The sequence below is a fragment of the Lynx rufus genome, unplaced genomic scaffold (assembly GCF_022079265.1).
Source record: "Lynx rufus isolate CCGP_SWC_20201006 ecotype Redwood Valley unplaced genomic scaffold, mLynRuf1.p SCAF_1, whole genome shotgun sequence".
Lineage (NCBI taxonomy): Eukaryota > Metazoa > Chordata > Mammalia > Carnivora > Felidae > Lynx > Lynx rufus.
In genome coordinates, this window is record NW_025814823.1 from 143,611,537 (window position 1) to 143,638,907 (window position 27,371).

Sequence of the window (27,371 nt, forward strand, 5' to 3'; positions counted from 1 at the left end):
CCGTTTGTGGGCCTAGTTCTGGGGTTTCTATTCTATTCCATTGGTCTATGTGTCTGTTTTTGTGCCAATACCATGCTGTCTTGATGATTACAGCTTTGTAGTAGAGGCTAAAGTCTGGGATTGTGATGGGTCCTGCTTTGGTCTTCTTCTTCAAAATTACTTTGGCTATTCCGGGGCCTTTTGTGGTTCCATATGAATTTTAGGATTGCTAACAATGGGGATTTCTGATGGTTAAATGGAATTTCTGTTTACTTATGGCATCTTTTAGACCCTTTCTTTTTTTTTTTTTTTTTAGTTTGGATTTCTCCTTCGGTTCTCCCCAAGTATATATGCCATGGCCCTTTTTGTATGTGACCATGGAAAAGAATAACGGAGCTAAGAGGAGACTGGTCAAACTGTTAGTCAAGTCATTCAGCATTTGAGTAGAGTAGGTCTCACAACTCTTCATTGTTAATCTACAGTTACTGATCTTTTTAAATTATTGAAAAAAAATAAAAATTTTAAAAGAGGTTCAAACAGTTTTAGAATTAAGATAAGAAAATGACTTTTATTTCAGCATCAGTTCATAAATTGAATTCTTAGTGTGCTATGCACTAGAAATCAAAATTAGTAAAAAGCTTTCTGAGCAGAAGGTATTAACAGTGATCTACTTTTCTTCTCCTTGTCATTTGAACTTATGTTATATCTTTTTGTTTAATTAGCCAGAAAATAACATTTAAATTTTACAAGTTAAAATGCTGTCCTAAGTACAGTTTTATACTTACCAGTACAAGACAGAGGGTGGTAGACACAGTACTCCTGCTGCCCCTCTGCTTTCACTCTTTCTTAGGAATTGAGGCTTCTCTTGTACTCCCGCTAGTTGGAGAGACAATGTAGATTTCTACCTTAGTCTCATAATGTAATACTAAATCTGAGAGAAGTGTAAGGGGAAGTTCCAGGTTTAGGAGTGTCAGCTTTACAAACTGTGGTTGGGGTAGAATGGTCTTCTGAGAGAAAGATAATCTATTACTTCTTGGTAGTTAAAAATTATTGATAGAATTGTAGGACAGGGAGAGAATTTGTTATTTTCTCGCTCCTTTATTTTTACTGGGAGTTTTGAGGATTACCTTTATTTTTTAAATTTTTTAAAATGTTTATTTATTTTTGAGAGAGAGAGTGCACACTCACGCTTGCAAGCAGGTGAAAGGAGAGGTGCAGAGACAGAGAGGGAGAGAGAGAATCCCAAGCAGGCTTTGCATTGCCAACACAGAGCCCAATGTGGGGCTTGAGCTCATGAACTGTAAGATCATGATGTGAGCTGAAATTGAGTCAGTGCTTAACTAACTGAGCCACCCGGGCACCCCGAGGACTGCCTTTAAATAGATGCACTACCCTGTTTCTCTGTATCAGCTTAGTTTTTTGGGAGCCTTTTTTTTTAATTTAATGGAGTGACTTAGACATTACTAATTGAATTGATATCCATAAACCGAAGGTTGATTTGTTAGGTATTTGGGAACCTTAAGGATAAGCTGTTTTGCCTGAACAAGTTGCTTAAAAAAAAAATCTATTACTCTGATGGCAAAGAGGCATGTAGAAAACCCATCTTAAGGACAGTGTTCAAATTACCTTAAAGTTTTTTTTCTAATACGTGGATATGTGTTACGTTAGAACCTCCATAGCTCATTCAGTATGTTTTAGAGCCAGAATTTGTTACTAATAAAGATCATACGTGAAAATGAATGGCATACTATCAGCAAAAAGATAAGTACCCATTAGTATTCTTTACAATAAGTGTGTTGTTTCAGCATGGATTACAAGCGAATGATACCCTCCTTTATGAATATTGTGGTAAAAGTTTGCTGAATATTGCTTGCTGGTTTGTTTCCTATCTTTCTTCTTTTCCCTGCCTTCTTTGTCTTTTGAAGTTTAATTCATGTTGAATTTCTGTCTTTCCTTCCCATTAAGATACAAAATACAAAAATGAAATAAAATTTTAAGAATCTTAAAATTGGTATAAGTACTATACATATATTAATTACTTTTATGGCCTCTAAGAGAAATTTTAAGTGGCAGTTAGAAAACGCTCTTACCTTGTGCTTGATTTAACCCTTTATAAAGTACAACTGCTCCTTGTAGAAGCAGTTAAGGAGATACATTTATAAAGAAATCCATATGTAATTTGATGAAATCTTAGTATGTACAGTAAGGGTTTATGAGTTAGAAAATTTTTTGCTACTGTAGGAATCCACTTAAATGAGTGATATACCTCAGCCAAGGTTTAGAATCTCTTAGTTTTTTAAGTATTTTCTGGCATACTCCAAACACTGGTGAAATCCTTAGTAGGAGAAAAACTTCAGATTTCCAAACTGCCAACATAAAGATTTCTTCTCTCTTTTTCAGAGAGCATTACGTCAGGATTTGTAAAGTTTTTAGTGTGTGTTTTAAATGGCTTTATATTTCCCCCTTTTTCTTTTTGACAGGAATCTTTTAGTCCTGCTATACAGCTGCATCTTGTACATCAAGCTCCATGTAATGTTCCTCCTTACCTCTCGAAGAATGAATCAAATCTTGGGGACCTCTTACTGGGCTTTCTTAAATATTATGCTACAGAATTTGAGTAAGTGAAAATTTCAAATTGTGTTTATTCATTTATCTCTGTGAATGCTACAATTTTGGTCAGAAGCTATATTTGTTAGTTTCAGTGCTACAGACTTGTCTAGAAATACACAGTTTATAAAATTTAATATTCCAATGATTAATTGTTAGAAACTAAGTAGATTTCACATTCCTAGCTAATGAAAAATTACAGTTCAGTAAGCCCGATTTTAGTAGATTTCAGTAGCGATTTCATTTTATGTTTACCTGCCTCTTTTCATAGCAGGGCCTGAATAAATGTTTGTGATGGCCCTGTATAGGTGCTGCATAGTTTGAAACATCTGTTTTTAGGAAGTTAAGATTTATCATAAACACAGCTAAAACAAACTTGGGAAAAGATCTTCTGGATACTTGATATCTGAATAGTTGTGTTAGTATGAATAAAAATCAAGGAATACTCCTTTTCCTTTTTTTTTTTTGTTTCTTTTTCTGAGGGTGATAGGTAAACATAGAACACTAAAGTGTATAATCAGACTGGATTTAACTGAAAGTTCTTAAGGGAGTTCTTAGTCCAGATTGAGTGGGATTAGGGATTGTTTGCAGCTCCTCTGAAAAGCTTGAAGGAGGAAGAGAGAGGACTTAGGAGTTGTACAAAGTTAGAGGAGGAGGGTGCCACTTGGAAGAGATTTGGAGAGAGGGAAAATAGCATTTGTAATAAATTGCTGTTATTAGTTGGGAAAAATTGTTTTAAACATATGTATTATCTCATTCAGTTTACATAATAATCATATCATGTGGTATTATATTATGCCCATTTTACCAGTGAAGCATTTAGAGAGGTGAAGAAACTTTCCTTAAGATCACACAGCTAGTCAGGGGAGTATTTCTGTTGGTTTTGACTGCAAAATCCATACTCTTAACTATGATGCTTTATTGCAGTGTCAGTATTGTTTTGTTTGCTGTGATGCAGTAGCTCTAAAGAAACCTGCCTCGTAGGAGATGATTTGAAACATAGGGCATGAAAGAAGTAATGTTATTTAAATTCCTCAAAGCAGAGCTTTTACCATACTGTGCCTGTTTAGTTTACAGTTGTGTCTCCATTACCTACCCTAGTGCCAGACAGTGGCTACTTGAAAAATACTTGCTATAAATAAATACTTTTGAAGCAGAGGGTAAGATTACAGACATGTTGCAAAGTACTAAAGGTGACTTAAAAATTACTGAATTAGGTTAAGAAAAGGAGTAGGAAAAATGCTGGAAGAAAGTAGTTGAATAAGAATGAAGTTAAAATAATCACCGTTAAAAATGACCAGCACCAGAGTGTAAGTCCAGGCAATAAGGATAAAAAGCAAGGAGCCTTGATTTATAAAGACAAGAAATATGAGACATGGGATGTAAGAGACTGTAAAGGTTATTCTAGAGTTAAGATTTTTGAGATGTTGCAGTAACTGTAGCTAATGTTTAGTGAGTACCTAATGCCTACAGTATACCAAGTGATTTCTATATATTATTTCATTTAATCCTCATGGTAATCCCCCGTGAGGCCTAGGGAATTTGTTTACTTTGTATACTTTAAACTTGCCTGTGGCAGTACAGCTAGATAGTTAGAGAACTGGGATTCGGTCTGGGGTCTGACTCCAAAACTATATTCTTAATTTTTAGAATATATTGGCATTGTCTGTTTTATTGTAAATTAGGGAAGTTTGAAGAGAGGGAAAGGATTCATAGAAAAAAGATATATTTCTACCACATATAGTTTAGGACTAGAACATCTAGATACCAGTACCTTGAAAATCAACTGCTTTGTTGGACTGAAACAAGATGGTAGATGTGCAGGTTTGTGTGTTAGTTTAGTATTAACAGAAACTAGCCGGTTGTACCAAATGATACTGGCTAGGATGCTGAGGTTTCAAAAGAGGTTTTGAACTTTTGGATGCATTTGTTACCACTATGATACATGATTTAGGAGACATCTTCACCCATTCTTTCATCATACAGTGCAGTTGTCAAGTATATTGTTGTTTCATACCAGATATTTTCAGAAATTTGACTGGAGAGAGCACTGCCAAGAATGTAGTCATGGCAATGAACTAGGCGCTGTTCAGAGGAATTCTGGCAGCTGTTAGAAATGTTTGTAAGGATTTCTTCTGAACTTGGAGATACTCATTTAAAAAATTCTCTTTACTTGAAGGGAGAATTAAGTGCCTATTAAGCAACGCTTGAGTACATGGCATAAATGTTGCAGAAATTTGGTATGGCCATTTAAAAATCACTAAGATTTTCCTATCTGCTTCACTCACAGCTTTCTCCCAAACCTTCCTGCTGAAAATTCTTAAAATGAAGCCATACTTCTAGAACTGTACCTGGGAGCAGGGTACTGACAAAATAAAAAAAAAGGATCAGGTAGCTCAGAGAACCAAGGGAAAAAAAAGTCAGAATGTAATAATTTTGTATTTTAGCAAAACAAAGGAAAAATTTAAGTTTTAAATATCTTAAAAACTCCTAGGTACTAGAGATTCTAGGAACCTTAAAAGGTTACCTATTTTTTAATCCTCTTTATTCTCTGGCTGCCTAATCACATGCCATTACTGCTAGTCTATCTCAAGTTAAAAATGCATGCCTACATACTTAAATACATTTTTTAAGAAGGAAATGACAAAGGCCTAATTTTTCCAGCCATCTCCTTTCTTATTCTGATTTTTTTCATCTCATTTAATAAATCATTGAGTGCCTACTACATATCAAGCTATTTTCTATGCATCAGGGATATGGCAGTTAACAAAACAGGCAAAAGTGTCTTCATGGAGCTTACGTAGCATATGTATTGTACTATAGAGAGATAGACAATAAACAAACAAAATGTCTAGCATGTTAGATGGTGGTAAGTGGAGAAAAGTAAAGCAAAAGCAAAAAAGGAGTTTCTGGGATATGTAATTCTTACAGTTTTAATGCCTGCATTGCAGTTTATTACTTAGCATGGTGAAGGAAAAGTCCCACAGAAAAAGTGATCTTTTTTTTAAAAAATTTTTTTTTTAATGTTTGTTTATTTTTGGGAGAGGGTGACAGAGTACGAGCAGGGGAGGGGCAGAGGGAGAGGGAGACACAGAATCTGAAGCAGGCTCCAGGCTCTGAGCTGTCAGCCCAGAGCCCAGCGTGGGGTTCGAACTCACGGACTGCAAGATCATGACCTGAGCCAAAGTCAGATGCTTAATGCTTAACCGACTGAGCCACCCAGGTGCCCCGAAAAGTGACCTTTAATAAAGAAATGATGGAGAGGAATGTGTGAGTTATGTGTCTGTGGAGAAGAGGTTTCCAAACAGAAGGAAAAGCAAGTGCAAAGACAAAGAACCTGAGATGGGGGTTGTCTGACATCTTCAAGGAATAACAAAGAGGCCAGTGTGTCCGGAAGAGAATTGAAGAAAATGCTTTCAAAGAGTTAAGGAAATCTACATCATATAGGGCTATCTAGTTAATTTTGGTGACTTTGGCTTTTCATTTGGGTGATATGGAAAACCACTGGAGGGGTTCCAGTAGAGAAATGATGTAATCTGGTTTGGTTTATCACAGGGAAGAACAGACTGGCTGCTGGTGGGTAAGAATAGACTGAGGGGAGCCCAGGGCATAAGCAAGGAGCCTACTTAGAAGGATATTACAATAATTTAAGAGAAGTGCCTTGGATAAGGATGATTATAGTGGAAGTGAATGAAAAGTAGTCAGATTCCACTTGTATATATTAATTTGCAACAGATTAGATGTAGCATATGAGAAGGAGTCAAGAATGATTTCTAAGTTTTTGGCAAGCAACTGAAACAATGGAGTTGCCATTAGGTGTAATGGGGAAGGCAATGGAGGAGCATTATTGATTTTAAACATTGAAAAGTTGAGATACCTGCAAAATATTCACATGGAGATATTGAGTATATAGTTGGATATACAAGTCTAGAGTTCAGGAGAGAGGTCATGGTTAGAGCTATATATTTGGGAGTTGTCAACAGGTAAATGGTATTTAAAGCTATGAAACGGTTTGAAAAAACCAATAGGAAAGAGAAAAGGCCCAAAGACAACCCTTAGAAAGTCCCTTGTTAAGAGGTTTATAGGAAATACAGAAGGTACAGGAATATGTTAAATGACACAAAGAAGAGAGGCAAATTCAAAATATAGGTGTTTTTTGAAACAACTGGCCTAGTCTCTTAAAATGTCAATGTCATTAAAAAAATAAGTGGAGAGAACTTTTCCAGGTTAAGGAGATGGGACAAATACAATACACGAGCCTTGATTGTAATCTGATTAGGGTGGAGGAATTATAAAAGGCATTTGACTTACTGTTAATTTCTAGATGCTGTTGGTATTATAAAGGAAACAACATTCTTTAGGAGATATATGCCAAAAGATAAAGAAATGAAGTTTCATGTATCCACAGCTTAGCAAATAGTTCAGTTCAAAACACGCACATATACACATATACAAGCACGTGTGGGAAATGTTAACACTATTGTATTCTTTTTGAGCTTTATGCTTTTCAAGTTTTTCTCTCTGAAGAATTTCATAATACAAAGATGAAATAAAAATGAGGTGAGGGATAAGAAAGAACTAATTTATAGTCCAAAAGGGAGGATCATTGAGATAGGAGGAAAGCCAATAGAATGTATTGTCTTAGAATCCAAGGGTGGGGAAGTATTTCGAGGGGGAAGGAGTGATTATCTGTGTCACAGTTTTTGATAGGTCAAGTACAAGATGAGCAGTAAAAGGTGACCGTTGGAATATTGGTCCACATGGGAGGCCCCTGGTCTCTTGCCAGGAGCAGTTTCTGTGGAATAATGGGGGTAAAAAGCATCACTGGTGTGGGCTCAAGAGAGAACAGGGAAGAATTAAATACACATAGTGTAGTATATAGAATGGGGAGTAGAAATCGGAGTTAAGTCTCTCCCTCTGCCCCTCTGCCCTGCTCGCGTGTTCTCTCTCTCTCTCTCTCAAATAATAATAACAAAAAGGAATTGGAGAGTTCAGTGGGGTTGAGTTTTTCAGGAGAAATAACCCATCTTGATGTCAAAATTGATGATAACAGGAAAATACATAGTAAATTGTTGAACAGTATACTTTTTTTGAATCAAGGAGGGTTGGAATCTAGAGCACAAGTGGGATAGGAGCACAGACAATGCATTAATAATAATAAGAAGAAGGGCCACCTGGGTGGCTCAGTTGGTTGGGTGTCTGACTTTGGCCCAGGTCGTGATCCCGCTTTGTGGGTTCAAGTCCTGCATCAGGCTCTGTGCTGACAGCTCAGAGACTGGAGCCTGCTTCGGATTATGTGTCTCCCTCTCTCTGTGCCCCTCCCCCACTCTGTCTCCCTGTCTCCCAAAGATAAATAAACATTAAAAAAAATTATTAAAAAAAAAAGAAAAAGCAGAGTATGTGGATATAGAGGAATTGATAAGAGTGGGAGGTAGTAGAAATTATCTTTTGGTTGCTTTAGTTTTTTAGTGAAATGAAGGATGGACATCAACTGGGAATGATTGTGAGTGAGGAAATTTGAAAAGTGAGAGGAAGTATGAATTATCCTGTAGGAGAATAAAGGAGTGTATTAACTATGGAAATACAATATAATTGGTGGGTAGTAGCATCTAAGGTCTTTTTGAGCTAAGTCATCATAAATTTAAAGTGCATTTAAAGTTGTCATGAATTTAAAGGTCAGCATGGTTGCATATTTCTCTCCAGGCCTGTTGAGCTGCATGGGAGTGAATTGGAGTAGACATAGATTTAATAATGGTTGTTTTTCTACCAAATAAGATCAGTGCAGCAGGAAGGGTAAGAAAGTTGAGGGGGTGTGCACGGAAGTGGTTTATTCTGACCATAGACAGAATGTATTAAATTAGTCTCGAAAATGTGGGCACAGGGATGCATGTAGGACATCCAGGTGGTGGTTTCCAGTTGTTAATTGCAAGGATTGTCCTTGAGCTTAGTATCAAGATCAGGGCTGGAGAGAGGATTTGGGAAAGAAACATCAGACTATTAAAGCTTAGGAGGGGTGCTGTAGCATTAGAAGAAGATTGAAAGAGGTGAGACCCTGATGGACACCAGAATTTAAGGAGTCAGGTGGAAGAAAGGGTCAGGCAGAAGGAGAACCAGGCAAAACAAAACAGAACTCTAACAAAAGAAAACTCTAGGGACGCCTGGGAGGCTCAGTCGGTTAAGCGTCGGACTTCGGCTCAGGTCATGATCTCACGGTCCATGAGTTCGAGCCCCACGTCAGGCTCTGTGCTGACAGCTCAGAGCCTGGAGCCTGCTTCGGATTCTGTGCCTCCCTCTCTCTCTGACCCTCCCCCGCTCACGCTCTGTCTCTCTCTCTGTCTCAAAAATGTTAAAAAAATTTTTTTAAAACCAGAACTCTAGCATTAGACCAAAATTTTCTGTCTGCATAAGAAGCTTGAAATCCCTGACAAAGTTTTCTTTTTGTTTGCTTCCCAGCCCCAAATACATATTTGTTCACTTAATTAGACTAGTCTTAGCATATGTGTGTATGTATTTGTATGTATGTATGTATATGTATATGTGTACATATATACATGGTCATATAGTATCGGACCCATAATTTTGACTTGCTTTGTTAGACTTAAAATTTTAATTTTAATGTTCCTATTTAAGAAAACATTTCAAAACACTTTGTCATTAAAAAAATGGCTAGGAGAGAGTTAATGGATAAGTAGCAGTCCATTATCATTACTTAAGTAAAGAATCAGGCATCTTACCAATATAGAGTTGGTAAACTAAGTTTTATATTCAAAATATTACCATATATTATCAAATCTATTTTAGATTAAATTAAGCCCTCTATCTGCTTTCCTGACACATTCCTCTTTTATAGGCTGTATCTTATTTTACACCTTAATTATTGAGTGAAAAATAATAGATTTTCATATGGCAAACAAATTACAATAGAAAAATACGGTATGATGGGAATGCAAGCTGGTGCAGCCACTCTGGAAAACAGTATGGAGGAGGTTCCTCAAAAAACTAAAAATAGAACTACCCTATGACCCAGCAATTGCACTACTAGGTATTTATCCAAGGGATACAGGGGTGCTGTTTAGAAGGGTCGCATGCACCCCAGTGTTTACAGCAGCACTATCGACAATAGCTGAAGTATGGAAAGAGCCCACATGTCCGTCGATGGATGAATGGATAAAGAAGGTGTGGCATATATATACAATGGAGTATTGCTCGGCAATCAAAAATAATGAAATCTTGCCATTTGCCACTACATGGATAGAACTGGAGGGTATTATGCTGAGTGAAATTAGTCAGAGAAAGACAAAAATCATATGACTTCACTCATATGAGGACTTTAAGAGATAAAACAAATGAACCTAAGGGAAGGGAAACATAATATAAAAACAGGGAGGGGGACAGAACAGAAGAGACTCATAAATATGGAGAACAAACTGAGGGTTACGGGAGGGGTTGTGGGAGGGGTTGTGGGATGGGCTAAATGGGTAAAGGTCACTAAGGAATCTACTGAAATCATTGTTGCACTATATGCTTAAAAAAATAAAATAAGGAAAAATATAGTATGATACAAGAGTTAATTAGGGCCCTGTTTTAAAGAATGACATATTTAGGGAAAATGTTTATAAATTTCCATTTGGATTCTACATTTAAATTCACCTCTAAAAATAAAAATAGTAAATAAATTATATATCATATTTTATTATTTCAAATATTTAACAATTTAGAAATATTTAAAAGCGCTTTGAAAATGCAATAGATTGAATCAGTCTGAATTATAGTGTTTTAAAATATTCTTTTTTTTTTTTTTCCCTTTGTGAAGTACTTCAAATGATATAGTCACTTAAATGGCTGCATTATTCAGGTTGATTATAGGCTGCAGCTTAAATGATACCTGGTTAGGGATAATAAAGTGAATGTAGGTATGTAACATATGTTTCTGTGACCCAGTTTAGAACTAAGTATTGGCATGTAATATAAATTCAGGATTGTATTTCATAGAAGTATGGTGGTAAGAAGAGTTCCTTTGATTAAAAAAAAAAAGAACTGTAATTTAACAGCAGGATACAGTATTTCAACATTCTAAATTTGTCTGAAAGAAAAAAAAATCGGTCTACACCTTTTTAACATTCCAATTTTAATTTTATTTCAGATTCAACTGTCCTTTAAGTTGAATGAGAAACAAGTAGTCTCAGGAAAAAGTTCATTTTATTAGTGAAATTTACCTCAAGTGGTATGAAGTAAAGTGTAGCACAAAGTATCATTGTTTGGTTCTGGCACATGGTTCTATAACTCTCTCCTTTACATTGTTATTTTTTTTTTCTTTTGTATTTATGTATGTATGTAATCGCTATAACCAGTGTGGGTCCTGAACTCATGACCCCAAAATCGAGAGTCTCATGCTCTATTTACGACTAAACCAGCTAGATGCCCCTTCCTTGTTATTTTACAAAAATTTTGGAAACAAACTTGGACCAACAGAGCATTGTAGTTCTTTTCTGTTTGAAGTTTCTACTAATGGAGCTGCTGTACATGACAGATCTAAAACATGTTACTGTAATTAATACTAAGTATTTCTCTTTGATAACCTACTTAGTTTTTAAAAAGCATAAATTCTGATACGTATTCTTAATTTAAAAGCTGTCTTTGCTAAGTATTTCTAGTATTCCTGATAAGAAAAAATAGAAAATCATACTTCAAGGATCCTATTCAATTATCCAACTTCAAAAGGTGCAATGTTTTCTTGCATATTTAACATAGAGATGGATCAGTTTTCCAGAAACAAATGCCATATTGGACCCATGATTATATTCTTAGAAATTCTTTGTCTGATAAATAGAGGACGAGTAGATAAATGTTGGAGATGGAAGGTCCCAAAACTTGGTCTTTCTGTTCTTACTGAAATGGTGGACAGAACTAAATATGGCTGAAAAAAAAAAAAGATTTCACCTATTTTCCAAACTTATTTTTATCTTGTATACAAGGTGAATTGTCATACATTTTAGAGAAAACGAAAATCGTACTTGTGCAGAACTATTATAAAGAAATAAAAAAACCAAACAAAACCAGAATGTAAGGTTAGTACCTACTACAGACAGACTGGTCAGTTTACCTTTCGACATGTTGATAAAATTGTTTTATTTGAATATAACTTTACTGTTAATAGCTACATCTGATATACAGCAATAACAATGTTTTCATAGAGTATTAATTTTTCCTAAAACAGCACCTACTGGCTTCTATTGGAAAATTGCAAAATTTTCTCCCAAATCATATAAATGGACATGCACTAAACAAGATTATTTAATGATATCAGAAAACAATGTGCGATTACATGTCTTAATAAGAAATCCTTCCTGAGGTGCTAACAATGAACATAATTTTTATATTTTCTGCTTATATTTTCTTATTTTTCATATTCATTTATTCAGTAAATATGTATTGAATGTTTACTTTGTACTAAACAATATTCGAACAGTGAAAAAAATACATAAATTATCTTGGAGCTTTCATTCGGCTTGGGAGAGACACACAAACAGTAACATAATAAATAAGCAAATTGTTAGAATTTAAGTGCTATGGAGAAAAAAGAAGGGGAAATAGGGATTGTGGTGCTGAGGGTGGAGGCAAGTTTCAGTATTCTGTGAGAAAATCAGAATGGGACTCGCTGTTAAATATGATAAACCTAATAAAATGAAAATTAAGCAAATAGTTAACACGGTATTTTTCTTCTTTTAGCTGGAACAGTCAAATGATTTCAGTTCGTGAAGCCAAAGCCATTCCCAGGCCTGATGGTATTGAATGGAGAAATAAATACATCTGTGTCGAAGGTAGCTTTCCCACAACTACTACTTTACCACCCAGTTATCACCATGGTACTGAGAGAATTACTTGAATAATTTCAGTTTGTATTTCAGTTAAAATTAATACATTCATATTCTGGCTTACAAGTCTTTTAGTTATAAAATTTTCTTTTTTTTCTTCCAATTTTTTATTTAAATTCCAGTTAACATACAGTGTAATATTAGCTTTAAGTGTAGAATTTGGTGATTCAGTACTTACATACACCATACAGTGCCCATCACAAGTGCCCTCCTTAATCCTCATCACCTATTTAATCCATCCCCCCACTCTCTTCCCCTATGGTAGCCATCAGTTTGTTCTCTGTAGTTAAGAGTGTGTTTTTTGGTTTGCCTCCCTTTTTCCCCCTCTGTTTGTTTGTTTTGTTTCTTAAATTCCACATATAAGTGAAATCATATGGCATTTGTCTTTCTCTGACTTACTTCACTTAGCTTAATACTCTCTAGCTCCATCCACGTTGTTGCAAATGACAAGATTTCATTCTTTTTTATGGCTGAGTGTTTTCATTGAATTTTAAAAAATTAATTCTTTAGCTGTAAAAAATAGTAAATACGAATTTAGGCGTTTAATATTCCAGTTGGTAATATTTGAGCAGTCTTTATTCATCCCTCCTGCTTGTAGGTGATTGAAATTTAATTTCATGACTTGAAGGTGGAAGAAAATATTATCTTCATGTGATGATACTTATACTGAGATAAAATGAGTTCTTTTATAGCTAAAATATCGATACTTAAGGCAAGCTAGGTTTTTATGAATAGTATTTATTTTACTTTAAAAATCGAATGCTCTGAAGATAATCTGTTCTCTAAAATTAATTTACATGTTGTTGAATATTTCTTTGAGTTGGTGGGAAATTGACTTCAAGAGGCAAAATTACTCTCACAGATTCCAAGTTGAAGACTTTTGTAAATCTTGAGGTAAAAAAGAATGTGTTAAGTGCAGTGTTTGTAGGAAAACATCAAATTTAGAATATTTTATTCTTGGATTATATGCAACATCTTAAGCGTCTTTGAATATGAAATTTAATTTCCTGCTTTGGTGGTTGGTTAAATTGCATAGTGGGTGTGTATTATTTTAGTTACTTGTGTTCTTTTGAATATTAAAAACTGTTGTGAAGTGCTGTGTGTGATGTGATCTGGTAGCTTGGCATAAGGCATTACTCTATTTTTAAAAAAAAGCACAGGCGTTCCTCGGATATATTGTGGGTTCAGTTCCAGACCACCACAATAAAGCAAATATCACAATAAAGTGAGTCAAATGAAGTTTTTGGTTTCCTGGTCATATGAAAGTTACGTTTACCCTATATTGTAGTCTATGAGGTGTGAATAGTATTACGTCTAAAAGAACAGTATACGGGGTGGCTCAGTCAAGCGTCCGACTCTTGATTTCGGCTCAGGTCCTGATCTCATGGATTTTAAGTTTGAGCTCCACATCAGGCTCTATGCTGACAGTACAGGCCTGCCTGGGATTCTCTGTCTCCCTCTCTCTGCCCCTTGCCCGTTCATGCTCTCTCTCAAAATAAATAAGATATTTAAAAAAAAGAAAGAAAAATGTACATACCTTAATTTAAAAAGACCGTTGCTAAAAAATGCTAACCATTGTCTGAGATTTCAGCAAGTCATTATCTTTCTGCTGGTGGAGGATCTTGTCTTGATGTTGATGGCTACTGACTAATCAGGATGCTGTTTGCTGAAGATTGAGGTGGCTGTGGCAATTTCTTAAAATGAGACAGTGAAGTTTGCTGCGTTGATTGACTTCTTTTCACAAATTATTTCTCTATAGCATGTGAGAGCATTTTACTCATAGTATTTCTTTGAAAATTGGAGTCAGTCCTTTCAAACCCTGCTCTATTTTTTCAACTAAGTTTATGTAACATTAAATCCTTTGATGACATTTCAGCATCTTCACTAGGAGTAAATTCCATCTGAAGAAACCATTTTTTTTTTTGCTCATCTATAAGAGGAAGTCCTTATCCATTCAGGTTTTATCATGAGATTGTGGCAAAAGTCATTCACGTCTTCAGGCTTCACTTCTTCTTTTTTTAATGTTTATTTTTGAGAGCGCAAGTGGGAGAGAGCAGAGAAAGGGGGACAGAGGATCTGATGCAGGCTCTGCGCTGACAACAGTGTTCAGGCTCCACTTTTAATTCTACTTCTCTCACTCTTTCCACATCTGCAGTTACTTTTTCCACTGAAGTCTTGAACCTCTCAAAGTCATTCATGAGGGCTGGAATCAGCTTCTTCCAAACTCCCATTAATGCTGATATTTTCACCTCTTCCCATGAATCACAAATGTCCTTACTGGCATGTAGAATGGTGAATCCTTTCCGGAAGGTTTTTCAATGGACTTTGCCAAGATCCATATAGGAATCACTGTCTTATAGCCTTACAAAATGTATTTCTTAAATAATGAAACTTGAAAGTCGAAATCACTTCTTGATCCATGGGCTGCAGAATGGATGTTGTGTTAGCAGACGTGAAAACAACAATTTTTTTTACATCTTCATCAGAACTCTTGGGTGACCAGGTACATTGTCAATAAGCAGTCATATTTTGAAAGGAATTTTTTTTCTGAATAGTATGTCTTAAAAGGTGGCTTAAAATAATTTAGTAAACTGTTGTAGACAGATGTGCTGCGATCTAGGCTTTGTTGCTCCATTTATAGAACACAGGCATAGTAGATTTAACGTAATTCTTAAGGGCCCTAGGATTTTCAGAATGGTAAGTGAACATTGGCTTCAACTTAAAGTTATCAGCTACATTAGCCCCCGACAGGAGAGTCCTCTTATCCTTAAGCTTTGAAGCCAGGCATCTTCTTTCTAGTTACGAAAATCCTAGATGGCATCTTCTTCCAGTATAAGGCTGTTTCATTTACTTGGAAAATCTGTTGTTTACGGTAGGCATCTTCACGAATTATCTTAGCTACATCTTCTGAATACATTTCTGTGGCTTCCACATCAGCGCTTGCTCCTTCACCTTGCACTTTTATGTTATGGAGGTGGCTTCTTTCCTTAAACCTCATGAACAAACCTGTGCTAGCTTCAGACTTCTCTTCTGCAGCTTTCTCACCTCTCTCAGGCTTCGTAGAATTGGAGAGAGTTAGGGCCTTGCTCTGAATTAGATTTTGGCTTAAGAGAATGTTGTGGCTATTTGGTCTTCTGTCCAGACCACTAAAATTTTTTCCGTATCAGCAGTAAGACTTTGACTTTCATGTTCATATGCTCACAGGAATAGCTCTTTTCATTTCCTTCAAGAACTTTGTTGCATTCACAACTTCGCGTTCATTCCAAGAGGCTTAGCTTTTGGCCTGTCTTGGTGTTCAGCATGCCTTCTTCACCAAACTCAATCATTTCTAGCTTTTGATTTAAAGTGAAAACTGTGTGACTCTTCCTTTCACTTCACTTGAATACTTTGAGGCCATCATGGGGTTATTTTTTGGCCTAAGTTCAATATTGATGTGTCTCAGGGAAAATATGAAGGCCCAAGGAAAGGGAGAGAGACAGGGCAATGGCCAGTGGGTGGAGCAGTCAGAACACACACAGCATTTACAAAGTTTGCCTTCCTATATGGGTGTGGTCGTGGTGCCCCCTAAAAATTCCAATAGCAACATCAAAGAGCACTGGTCACAGATCACTATAACAAGTATAATGATAAAAAGTTTGAAATATTGTGAGAATTGCCAAAATGTGACAGAGACAACAAAGTGAGCAAATGCTGTTGGAAAAATGCCACCAGTAGACTTGTTCACAGGGTTGCCACAAAAAACACAGTATCTGTGAAGCACAATAAAGTGAAGTGCAATAAAACAAGGTATGCTTGTACTGTGACAATAAACTCCTTTTAAAAATAGCCTTTCTAAACAATCAAAAAATGTACATACAAAAGGAGTGTTTTAAAATTATGGGCCTGCTTAGATTATATGACAAATCTAGAGTTAACCTCTTCATCAGATTTTCTATTCTTCCACACTTTTTCCAGGTCTTTCCCCTCTGTTCCATTTCTTCTTTCTAGCCACTTGATTCTCTTTCTCTTTAGTCATTTTCTTTCAGCTTTAGAGCATACATACGTCTTCTCATCGTTGAAAAATGCTCTTGATTGGTACTGGCTCTTGTAATTAGTTTTTGTGGTGTTTTTTTTTTTCCTTTTTCAGTGCCAGAATTCTTAAACTAGTAATTTTTACCTACTCCTGGCATTATTTCGGCTATCCCATCTCATTTCTAATGCCTTTAGTTATCTTCCTTTTCTCACTAGTATCCTCAATTTCCTTGTCCTCTCATATAGACAGTTTCCTTATCGCTACATATGGACTCTTCTCTCTTATCTTGTGGGGGAAGGGTTAGTGGGGTGGACGTGAATATGTGGAAGGTAACACACACACACACACACACACACACACACACACACACACCTTTCCTTTGTGTTCTTCCTGTCTTCTATACTTCTATACTTGCTCTCCTGTTTCTCTTCTTTCACTGCTAAATTTCCCCTACAAATTACTGTTCTCACTGTATCTTTTTCTAAACCGTTAAACTGTCCACTCACACCATAACTTTGTACTGTTTTCCATCCTTATGAGTATTAAACTTCTAGTTTCAAAGGTATTGACCTTTCCTCTGCTGGATAAATCAGTGGTCTTTTAAAATTAAATTTAAAATTACCTTTCTGTGATATTTGACATTGACCACCTTTTTTGTGTATAGTGTTTTATTCCTTTTGATAATACTTTGTTCTTTATTTTTAGTTCTCTAAGGGTAGGGGATAGGTCTTTGACCCTTTGTCATTCTTCAGAAATCTTATTTTTATAACTTAGACTTAAAACATACCTATGACGGGGCGCCTGGGTGGCGCAGTCGGTTAAGCGTCCGACTTCAGCCAGGTCACGATCTCGCGGTCCATGAGTTCGAGCCCCGCGTCAGGCTCTGGGCTGATGGCTCGGAGCCTGGAGCCTGTTTCCGATTCTGTGTCTCCCTCTCTCTCTGCCCCTCCCCCGTTCATGCTCTGTCTCTCTCTGTCCCAAAAATAAATAAACGTTGAAAAAAAAAAAAAAAAAACATACCTATGCTGATGACTTTGTTTTTACTTGTCCTGTCACTTGAATTCTGTCTACCTTATTAGATGGTTCACAGGTATATAAAACTTTCTTATGCAGATATCTAATTAGGATTCACAATGTGCACTTGCTATTTCATAGGTTAAAAACTGTCAAATATTGGCTCTTTCATATAGTTCAACCTAATATAGAAACCAAAATTCTCATTTTAATAACTTCTTGTTTATATGTGCATTTGACACTCTAGAACCTTTTGATGGAACAAATACGGCCAGAGCTGTGCATGAAAAGCAGAAATTTGACATGATCAAGGATCAATTTTTAAAGGTAAACAGTGTATGAGATTAACTCTAGAAACCTTAGTGGACTAGTATGCTTTGAAAATGGAAAAAAAAAAATCTAATAGGACAGAGTAGCCATGGTTCCTGTGTTATGAAGCTGTTAATGTAGCACAATAGAGAATTCATGACTTGCTAGATACACTTTTCCTACAGAGAAATCGAACTCTGTGTTCATTTACATGGCTTTCATTTTCATGGAAGTAAGCATCAAAATGAGTGAATAAAACCTAACTGACTCCTTTCTGTCCTTGAAATATCAAGGAACTACTATAGCTTTAGAAGAAAGCTAATGTTTGTTCTATGATTTTTCTTCTGTATACCCCATTGTAACACGGAATTCGAGCACCATTTTATCTTTGTTTATATTTTGAGAAATTAAAAAAATCAATGTGTATATTTGTGTACACACACATTATATATAAACCTCAGTGATATATATATAAAATATTGTTTATTCCTTCACTCTTTAGTCCATAATATGAATTTATTCATCGGTGTGGTTTCTTTCCTCAAGGAGTTCGAAGTACTGTGTAAAAACACATTGATGTAAATATATACTATGAGACAGATAGGAGAGAATGCCTCATTAAAGAAAAAAAGATCAGCAAACTGTGAAGGTCATTTTAGGGGAATACTTTTTCATTAGACATACAAGTAGACTTTATTTTGATGATAATTAAAAATGTAAGTATGTCATATTACAAGCTGTCTTTCACATTAGGTCCTCTTTTTATCAACCAGAATAGAAAATTTAAAATTAATAGAATTCTGCAGGGCAAAACAAATATCCAAGAGGAAATATTTAGGTCTATCAGATTAAACTGAGAATTCAAAAACAGCATTGCTACATTGTGGTTTTTCTTGATGCCTGAACTTTCATTTAGGATTGTTCAGCTCTAAAACCAATACTTTTAGTCAGTTGAACAACTGAAGTAAGAATAAACCAGATATGCAGTCACTGAGTAGTGAGCCAAATCTGTAGCCTGTGAATAAGAATTTGTTTTTTTTCTTTTTTTGATAAGTTCTGTGTGCTCTTCTTTTTCTGAAGCACATGAAAGTGGTTTATTAGAGGTTTACTCTCTGCTTTGTAGTACTATTTTTAATTGGAAAAGCTTATTGATGCAAACTAGTCAACCAAATAATTGAAATAATCTCACACTCTCTCAAACCCCAAAGGTTTTGTCTTAATTACTTTGCTATTTTAGATGAAATTATTTAAGTCTGTGAGTAAATGTTAATATTGTCATTTGTATCTTTTTGTACCACCTATGTGTCTGTCCCTTTCTTTATTAATAAATTGGAACCACACAGGTATAGGGTTTTTAAATAACATTTTCTTTTCTGACAGCAGAAAAAAGACATTTACTATATTAAAAACTTGGGAGATAAACACACACACACACACACACACACACACACACACACACACACACACACAAAATCACCCCCAATTTTACCTCCTAGAGAGAACCACTGTTAACATTCTAGTAACTCTCTTTTCAGTCTTTTGTTCCACTTATATTTTATGTTTTAAGAATTATTTTTTTCTTTTTCTCCCAGTCATGGCACAGATTGAAAAACAAAAGAGATTTGAACAGTATACTACCTTTAAGAGCTGCTATCCTGAAAAGATAACTGGCTTCTATATCTTAATAAATTCTTCTGAGAAATAAAGAACAATAGTAACACCATAATGCATTTTGTTTACCTCCATCATGGTTTCTTTTTAACTGTTCTTGTTTTCATGTTTTATTTTTAAGAGGACATACTTATATAAAGATTGCATATTTTATTATGACATTTCCTAATAAAACCCTTTGATTTAAAGATGTATTTTTGAAAATGTTTACATTGATTCGTAATATTATGGCATGGATTTTCAAGAGATCAGATAAAATATTTTTGGGGGAATTATCTGAACAAATAAAAGGTTTTTGATATAACTTCAATTAATTATACCACATGCTAATACTGAAGGGATGTGTGGAATTTTGGAAAGGGACTGATTCACACATACTTAACATATAACGTACAGTATATAGTTTGTTGCCCGTCTGTTCTGGTAAAGTGAAGATTCAAGCCAGTTATTCGGTTACTTGAAACAAAATGAAATCTGTAATTTCACTGAAATCACTGCAGAGGCATGAAATACTGGACAATTGCCTTAAGTCTTCACTTGACTCTCCGGGATAGACTGAGGCTTTGGGTGTGTCTATATTAGCATTTCATTAGTACCTCACATGCTTTTGATGTACTCTTGAGATTGCTTTAAATTTTTGTTGAAAACAGTACATTTTGCACTGTAGTAATATGAGCACCCTGTATTGTTTAGAGGTTAGTAAGTTGTTTTAAAGAATTAGTTCGTTGTAGATTTTTGAAAAGATGAAGTCCCCTGTGCTTTATGATAGTTCAGTGCAATGTGCACTTTTACTTTATTTCACGTTTTCCTGCTTTTATTTTCCCTGTAACATGAAGCAACAAAAACTGAAAGATCAAAGTTGAGATTATATCCTATTGACAGTATCAGAGTTTGTCTGTGTACAAGTGTAGGACTGTAATCTAAACTGGAATTTTTAGGCAGTAAGCCACTATAAAATGTTTTAGGTAAGACAAAATTATTATAAATAAAAGCTTAATGTTTGTAAAGATATCTTTTTTAGTATTTTTTTCCATATGAAGAAGTAGTGGTGGCTGCTAAAAAAAACCTACAGTGTTTATTAAGATTGATTATGGTTTATGTAAATATTTGTAAATTGGTCAGTGCCTGTACATTTAAATATGAAGAGTAATCTTGAAAACAATTTTAACTTTTTCAGAAGGACTGTGTACAACTTCTTTGAGACCTGCTGTAGCACAGTTTGTACCTCTAATGTATTTGAGTTTTTTGCAGACCAATTCAAATGCTAAGACTTTTGCTTTTCTTTGACTTGTAAAGGTGCAGATTTTCATTTCTTCTTTAAGTTTAAATTTTTGTATGATGTCAAATGGAATAAAGTTTATATATGGAAATTGTTGATGTGTTGGTTTTTTCTGTGTGAGGCTTTACTTATGAGGTGAGGCTGTAGTTATCATCTAGAACTGAGCTGTATCTAATTTTTGTGCTTGATAACTTAGGTTATACAGAAAATCTCAGAACGGAGATCATATTTGGTTAAGCCCGCTAAGCACATCAACACCCTATTTCTGTGACATTATTTAGAATAAAGCTTTCCACATAGGTGAATTTTTTAGATTACTGATGTTTTCACACTTTTGAAGCAATTAAGCTTTACAGATCAATTCTTTTTCTTGGAAAGTTTCCTAAAATATACACTGTGCAACTCTTCTTTATTAGAATGTATTGAACATAATATTTTGGTGATGACTGGGCATCATTAAAAACAGTAAAAAACAGTCCTCATGCTCTGTGGTAATACTGTATAGCTCTCAGGGATGGGGAAGTGTGTAGGGAGTTCTGCCTTTATAGTATTAGGACATTTCCTAAGAAAGCCCTAGCGTTTACCATGGTATGGACTCTTCCACTGCCACTGTTTTCTCAGCTCTCAGTGCCATACCCTGTCAACCCCATCTTACTGCTGCTACTTTTTAACTATCTTGCTACAACAAACGCATAAAGAAGTTAATAAACTTGTACCCATTTCTAAGTCAATAGACTGAAACCTAAAATTATGTATCTTATGATAGCCAAATATGTCAAATAAGTGGCTGTTAATATATGAGGAAATTTTTTAGACTTTTAAATTATTTTCAGTTTGACTTACTTGTGTGGTGAATAATACATTCTTTTATTTTCTGTTTGTATTGATCTGGCCATTTCTATATGTTTGCATGTATCATTAAGAAAATAGTGTTAGGAAGTTAAAAATGTGCAGTCTGTACTGCAGCCAAGTTTTGGGTTGGTTTGAACTGGAATCTTTGCAAATAAATCTTGTTGGCTTTAGTTAGTGTTCCCAAGAAATGTTGAGTGAAATGCAAGGAATATACAGTGGCTTTCTATACTTTTGATTAGTGTTTAACAGATTCCCACAACTGTGATTGAATGCTTTTTGTCCTAGGTGAGCAGTCATTTGGGATTACTAGTTGGAAAAGCCTGGCTCATGTTAGGATAATTATTGCTGATGTTAAACCTGGTTTAGTGAACCCTGGAAGACTGGACTCTTGTCTCTTCCCTTCTCACACATACCAGCTGATAATTCTGAACTATCTGCAGTTCTTTGCTCACAGACTTAATGTACACCTATAATCTAGTGTAACTGGTGAATACAACCTAACTTATGTTCATCATATTTAACAACTCTGTGAACAGAATTTGTGGTAATTAAAAATAAATGTCTATTTAGCCATAAAATCATCCTCATGAAAAGAAGAATATGTATTATAAAGATCTCTCTACCTGTTCTATGTACTGAGCAGGTCTGGTCCTGTTCTCTTCAGGGGATATTCATTAAGCATCTACTATGTGCTAAGTATTTTGCTTCCTTCTGGGCCCATAAGAGATGGGGATGGTGGGGTAAAAATGAGTAACAAATTTACGAAATGTACAGAGGGAAACAGACACATGATTTGGATATAGGATTGAATTTAACCTGAGCATTTCAGAGAAAGGTAGTGATCTTGAATGGTGAGTCACCAGGTATATAAAGGTGGGAAGAACCTTTCAGGCAGAAGGAACTGTGTAAATAAGGGTACAGTGGTGTGGCTTAATAAATGTTGAGAATCGTGACTTCTAAAGAAGAAACCAGACAGATATGGGCTGTTGTTATCCAGCATTCATCTTCTCGAGGAGCTTGAGGTTTCGTCCTTGAGCACAGGGACGCCATTGAGTTTTAAGCATGGGCATGACATGATCCAGCCAAAGGTCTAGGGCGTTTGGGTTGAGTTTCAGACAAAACTTAGACGTTGACCAAAGTGGGGAAAATTATTTCTCTTCAAAGTTATTAGGGGAGATAATGTCCCGACTGAACAGGCTAGGGGCCATGGGGTAAGAGAATACACAATTCATATGCAAACATAAAAGGAGCCAATACTGAAAGAACAACGGTTCAAACTGGGCTTATGAAAAGGGCAGACTTAGCTGTTTCCCCCTGGATCACTTACACTGGGCAGGAGACCTTGAGCAAGCCAGCTTCCCAAGCTCTTCTGAGCCTCAGGTTTCTGATCTAGAAAACCAGCATTGCAGTTAAACGTACCACCGCAGAATCGTGAGGGGATAATGAAAGCTAGACCCTTCGCAGTGTGCCTGAACTAGCAACGGCTCTGCTCAGGAAGGAGTAGTTATTTGGTTGGGATGAAAGGTTTACCAAGAAGTTCTGTGCCAAACACACGGCCTACCAAACCCACACTGGGGGAAAGAGAGGCGGGGCTGGGTGCCTTTTCTCCTTTCAGCAACCTGGTGCAGCTGAAGCCTGTCCCCCTCGGAGTGATGATCGCTGCTGGCCCAAAGGGCCGCCTGGGATCCGCCTAAACGGGTGGGGAGGGCTGGGGGGCGGGGGCAAGTTGGCAGACGCGGGGGAAGAGGAGAAGCTGAGCCCGGGCCCCAGGAGCTCGATGGCGAAACTTTGACGCCTTCTATTTAAAGTCGCGGGGCCAGCCCGCCCCCCGGGCTGGGAACCCGAGCCGCGCGCCGGGGCAGGGCCGGGCCGGGCCGGGCCGGGGCCAGAGGCGCAGTCAGAGGGAGAACACCAGGCGCGCGCGGGCGGCTCCGGCTCCAGCTCCGGCTCCGGCCCGGCAGAGGCACGATGGCGAGCAGCGACAGCAACCACGCCGCGGAGAGCCCCTTCGGCTCCGACGGGGACGAGGAGGCGACCCGAAGGCCGGAGAGCGACGAGGAAGAGGAGGACGAGGAGGACGAGACGGCCGCCGAGTCGGAGGAGGAGCCGGACGCCAGGTAGCGTGCGCCCCTCTCCTGAGGCCGCAGCCCGAGCGCGGGCCCGGCCGAGGGCCTGGAGGTGCGGCCGCGAGGGCAGGTGCTTCGCAGGCCGACTCCGCACGCTTCCCTTTTCTTTCTCTGCGCTAGAGTTCGTTTCCTCCGAGCTCAGCACTTTGTCTCAGGGCGTGCTGCCGTGGTAAGGAACTTGAAGGTGAAGGTGCTTGCTGTCAGCTGGAGTGACAGGCCCGCCTGCAGCGGCAAAGTTCACGACCGCCCCCCTTCCCTCCTTCACTCCCCCCTCCCTCCCAGCAACTTGTGACTTGCTGCTCTTGTTTATTCCCGGGGATGTACTTAGGGTCCTGCCTGACCACAGAATGTGCTGAAACGCTCATGTTTGGCCCAAGGCTTAGGAACAATCGTGAAAGCCCGAGCTAGAAGAGAAGGGGGTACGGAGTGGGGTTGGAGGAGGAGAAGGCTGCTCTGGAACCTTCAGATAACCGGAGGTCTCTTGGAAGCCAGCCCTGGACCAGATCGCTATGAGAGGGCTTTAATTTGGTACAAAGGCTTACAAATTCTTAGGACGACAGAAGCCTGACTTTCAATAACCCCTCTTCTTAAAATCGTGCTTTCCCCCCACTATGGTTCCAAATATCGTTTCAATGAATGTGATTGCAATTAGGTAATATTGTATAAAAATATGGGTCTCCTTCTACTTCCATCTCCCTCCCTCTCTTCATGTACGTCCTAAAATGAGAACAGTAGAAATCACCAGGGAGAGAGTCGTGTTTTGTTTGCTTGTTTTGGTTTTTTGTTTTGTCAGTCAGTCATGTCCTTTCCGAAATCTATTAATATCAGTAGAAAGGCTCTGTAGGTGACAGATGGATGTGCAACATTTCAGAATGCCCCTCTCAAAGTTAGAAGTTCTGTCCAACCAAAGCCCACAGAGCTGAAGTTGAAGTAGCCCACAGAGTAGCACTGATTAAGCTGAATGGTCAGTCAGATAAGAAGACTGGAATGTAGGTTACATATTGACCAAGCAATTGCCGAGTGGAAAGCAGGCACAGTCCCTGCCCTCAAGGACTTTATGGAAGAAATTAGGGAGCAATATGGGGAATATGAGTCTATGTGCTAAAGAAATGAGAGGGACAGGGGGACAGACCGTGCATACTGTGGAAGCTCAGAGGAGAGTATGTAGATGTGTGACTGCCTTGAGAGGAAGTGGGCATGACCTGGGCCTTAGAGAGTAAGCAAAAGATGCAGAAAGGAGAGGCAGAAGAGAAGGCACCTGCGGGAAATGGAGGAGGGAGTAGGCACCGGTGATTCCCGGGCAATACTGAGAAGGGAAATCTGTCAATCTCAGCCTTTAGAACCTTTTCCCCTAAGTGGCATTGGGGATCCTTATATCTTAGCCCAACCAGAATTTACCACCTAGAGAATTTGAAAACTCCAATGTGAGCAGCTGACAATGATTCCAAACACCACGCTGGGATTCCTTTGCCTTTTTCGGGTAAAGATAGGATTTTTGGGTAAAGATAGGATTTATCTGCAGTAAGTTTCGGCCTGCTCGGACTGCAGGTGGTCAGGTGGACACCAAGGCCAGCGTCGGGATTAGTAGAGTGAGGGAAACAGGAGGAAATGGGCAGGTGGCTGGGTGCTGAGGCTTTGTAAACCACCACACTTTTACATTTTGGATTTGATAACGTGAGTAACAAGAAATCAGCAATTCTGAGCAAGATTTAGCTAAGATTGGAAACACATTGGAGTTAGGGGAAGGTTACTGACAGCAGATTGGCAGATTGGAAAGTTGGTTTTCGGGAGGGCTCCGATCTGAGAGACAGTAGCAAAGAGGAAGAAAGGTGTGTAGAGATTGAACCATGGTGAGGGCCAAGGGAAAGGAGATGGCAGGGAGGCTAAAGGTAGAGAAGTGTCAGTGGGCAGGACCTCCTGGGGGAACTGAGAGTCCTGGACTTTTTACTATCTTGAAGTATTGTTAGAAATCAAACCATTTTGTTGTGTGTACGTTTACAAATATGACCTAAAGTTCTTTTTCTTCTGAGGCTAGAGGTGAGGACTTGGAATATTCTGTAAAGGATGGGAGGTAAGAATGATGTCTCATTGTTCTTCACCCCTTCCTCTTGCCTCTTCTGCCAAAGATTTACAGTTATGAGAGGGTCTACTCGCTCTGTGCCAGGCTTAGTGCTAAGTGTTTACGTATGTTTTCTCATTTTAAACCCTCCCAGCAACGCGATGAGATGACTGTCCTTTTATAGATGAGGAAACTGAGGCTTTGTATAATTTCCTGAGGGTATAAGGCAAGTCATTATAAGAACCAGGATGTGAGCCTGGGTGTTTCCTCCAAGCCACTGCTGGACTTTCACCACCTGCCTTCCTTTGCAGGACAGACCTTTATGTAGGTGAGGCTGGAATGGCTCCAACTAGCTTCTGCCCTGAAAAATTCATAGAGCAAAAGGAAAGACCTCATCTTTTTGCATAATAGTGGAAATTTTCCCCCTTTGTGAATGGAAAAGTTGTTTGCATTTTCTTGGAGGTCAGAACCTTTCTCAGAAGTTAGATTACAAACTGATTTTTTTTTTAATTAAGAGGCACATAATAGTAAATAAATGGAAATAGCCTAATAGTAACAGAATGACTATTACATCTACTTTATGTGTTATTATTAAGCCATTATTAAAATGCTATTTATTATAGGTTTCTTAAAATATGGAAAGTGTATATATTGAATAGGAAAAAAATGTTCACTGTAAAATTTAGAATGATCTCACTGTAAAATAAAATATGTATTGGGAATAGGCCTAAAAGGTTAGTAAAGTTTCCTAAAAAGTTAATAAAGGTTACCATAATAAACATAATAAAAGGTTAATAAAGAACATTTCAGGAATGGTATATGGAGTTTTCTGTATAGTCACCTTTCTGAATCAAGGGAAAAAAATCCCTTTTAATTATAAAAATGCTTTTCTAGTGCAGACAAGCTCACCATTACACATACCAGTGCTTATATCGGATCAGAGAACTACCCTCCTGATGTATCATTTAGTGATACGAATATGATATATGGCATGAAAAAGCCTGAGTGTGAATCCTGTTAGCCATTCTGTCATGAGCAGATTCCCTATTTTGTCTTAGCCTCAGTTTTCTCATCTGTAAAATGGTAGTAATAGTTCCTAATGTATAAGGAATGTATAATGTATAAGGTTGTCATAAACTATGTGAATGTAAGAGTACTTGCCTTTAGTAGGTTCCCAATAAATTTTAGTTTCTTATCTCCCTTCAGATGAATCATCATTGGCCATCAGATGAGTCACTATTGGCCGCAAAGCTATTTCTTCTGCCCACCTTCATCAATGAGGGGAGCATAATGGTCTCAGTTTTCAATGAGTAATGATCCTGTTCCACTTTGACATTTTCCTGTATTCATTCACTAAACATTCATGGAATGCCTACTGATTGCCATGGACCATGCAAGGTGCTAGAGATACAAAAATTACTAAGAATCCATTACTGTCCCATGGTATTCATATTCTACTTGGAGAAACAGAAAAACATAATTATGTCACTAACTTTATAAGTGATTTAAGGGGGAAAAAAGGTCCTTATGAAGTACCTCAAAGTAGGGAGAAAGTCCTGGAATCCATCCTGCCTGGAAGGATTGGAGA

The 27,371-nt window shown here is 37.4% G+C and overlaps 2 protein-coding genes and 1 long non-coding RNA gene across 4 annotated transcripts in view; 2 read left to right on the top strand and 1 right to left on the bottom strand.

The window, feature by feature from the left end:
* The window catches only part of TENT2 (terminal nucleotidyltransferase 2), a 71,478-nt gene extending 50,641 nt beyond the window's left edge, over nucleotides 1–20,837 (top strand). For both annotated transcript variants that reach the window (XM_047088452.1, XM_047088460.1), the window contains exons 13-16: nucleotides 2,460–2,596; nucleotides 12,316–12,407; nucleotides 17,735–17,814; nucleotides 19,389–20,837. In XM_047088452.1, coding sequence (XP_046944408.1) covers nucleotides 2,460–2,596; nucleotides 12,316–12,407; nucleotides 17,735–17,814; nucleotides 19,389–19,463 — 384 coding nt within the window. In that variant the 3' untranslated portion in view covers nucleotides 19,464–20,837. The remainder of the gene's footprint in view (nucleotides 1–2,459; nucleotides 2,597–12,315; nucleotides 12,408–17,734; nucleotides 17,815–19,388) is intronic.
* On the bottom strand, nucleotides 17,161–17,579 carry LOC124518443 (uncharacterized). Its single transcript, XR_006963673.1, has 2 exons — nucleotides 17,494–17,579; nucleotides 17,161–17,260 (listed from the first exon to the last, which is right to left on the bottom strand). It is a non-coding gene; the product is annotated as an uncharacterized LOC124518443 (long non-coding RNA).
* Nucleotides 20,838–23,566: 2,729 nt separating the features above from the next.
* The window catches only part of CMYA5 (cardiomyopathy associated 5), an 89,451-nt gene continuing 85,646 nt past the window's right edge, over nucleotides 23,567–27,371 (top strand). Inside the window, exon 1 of the mRNA XM_047070448.1 lies at nucleotides 23,567–23,715. Coding sequence (XP_046926404.1) covers nucleotides 23,567–23,715 — 149 coding nt within the window. The remainder of the gene's footprint in view (nucleotides 23,716–27,371) is intronic.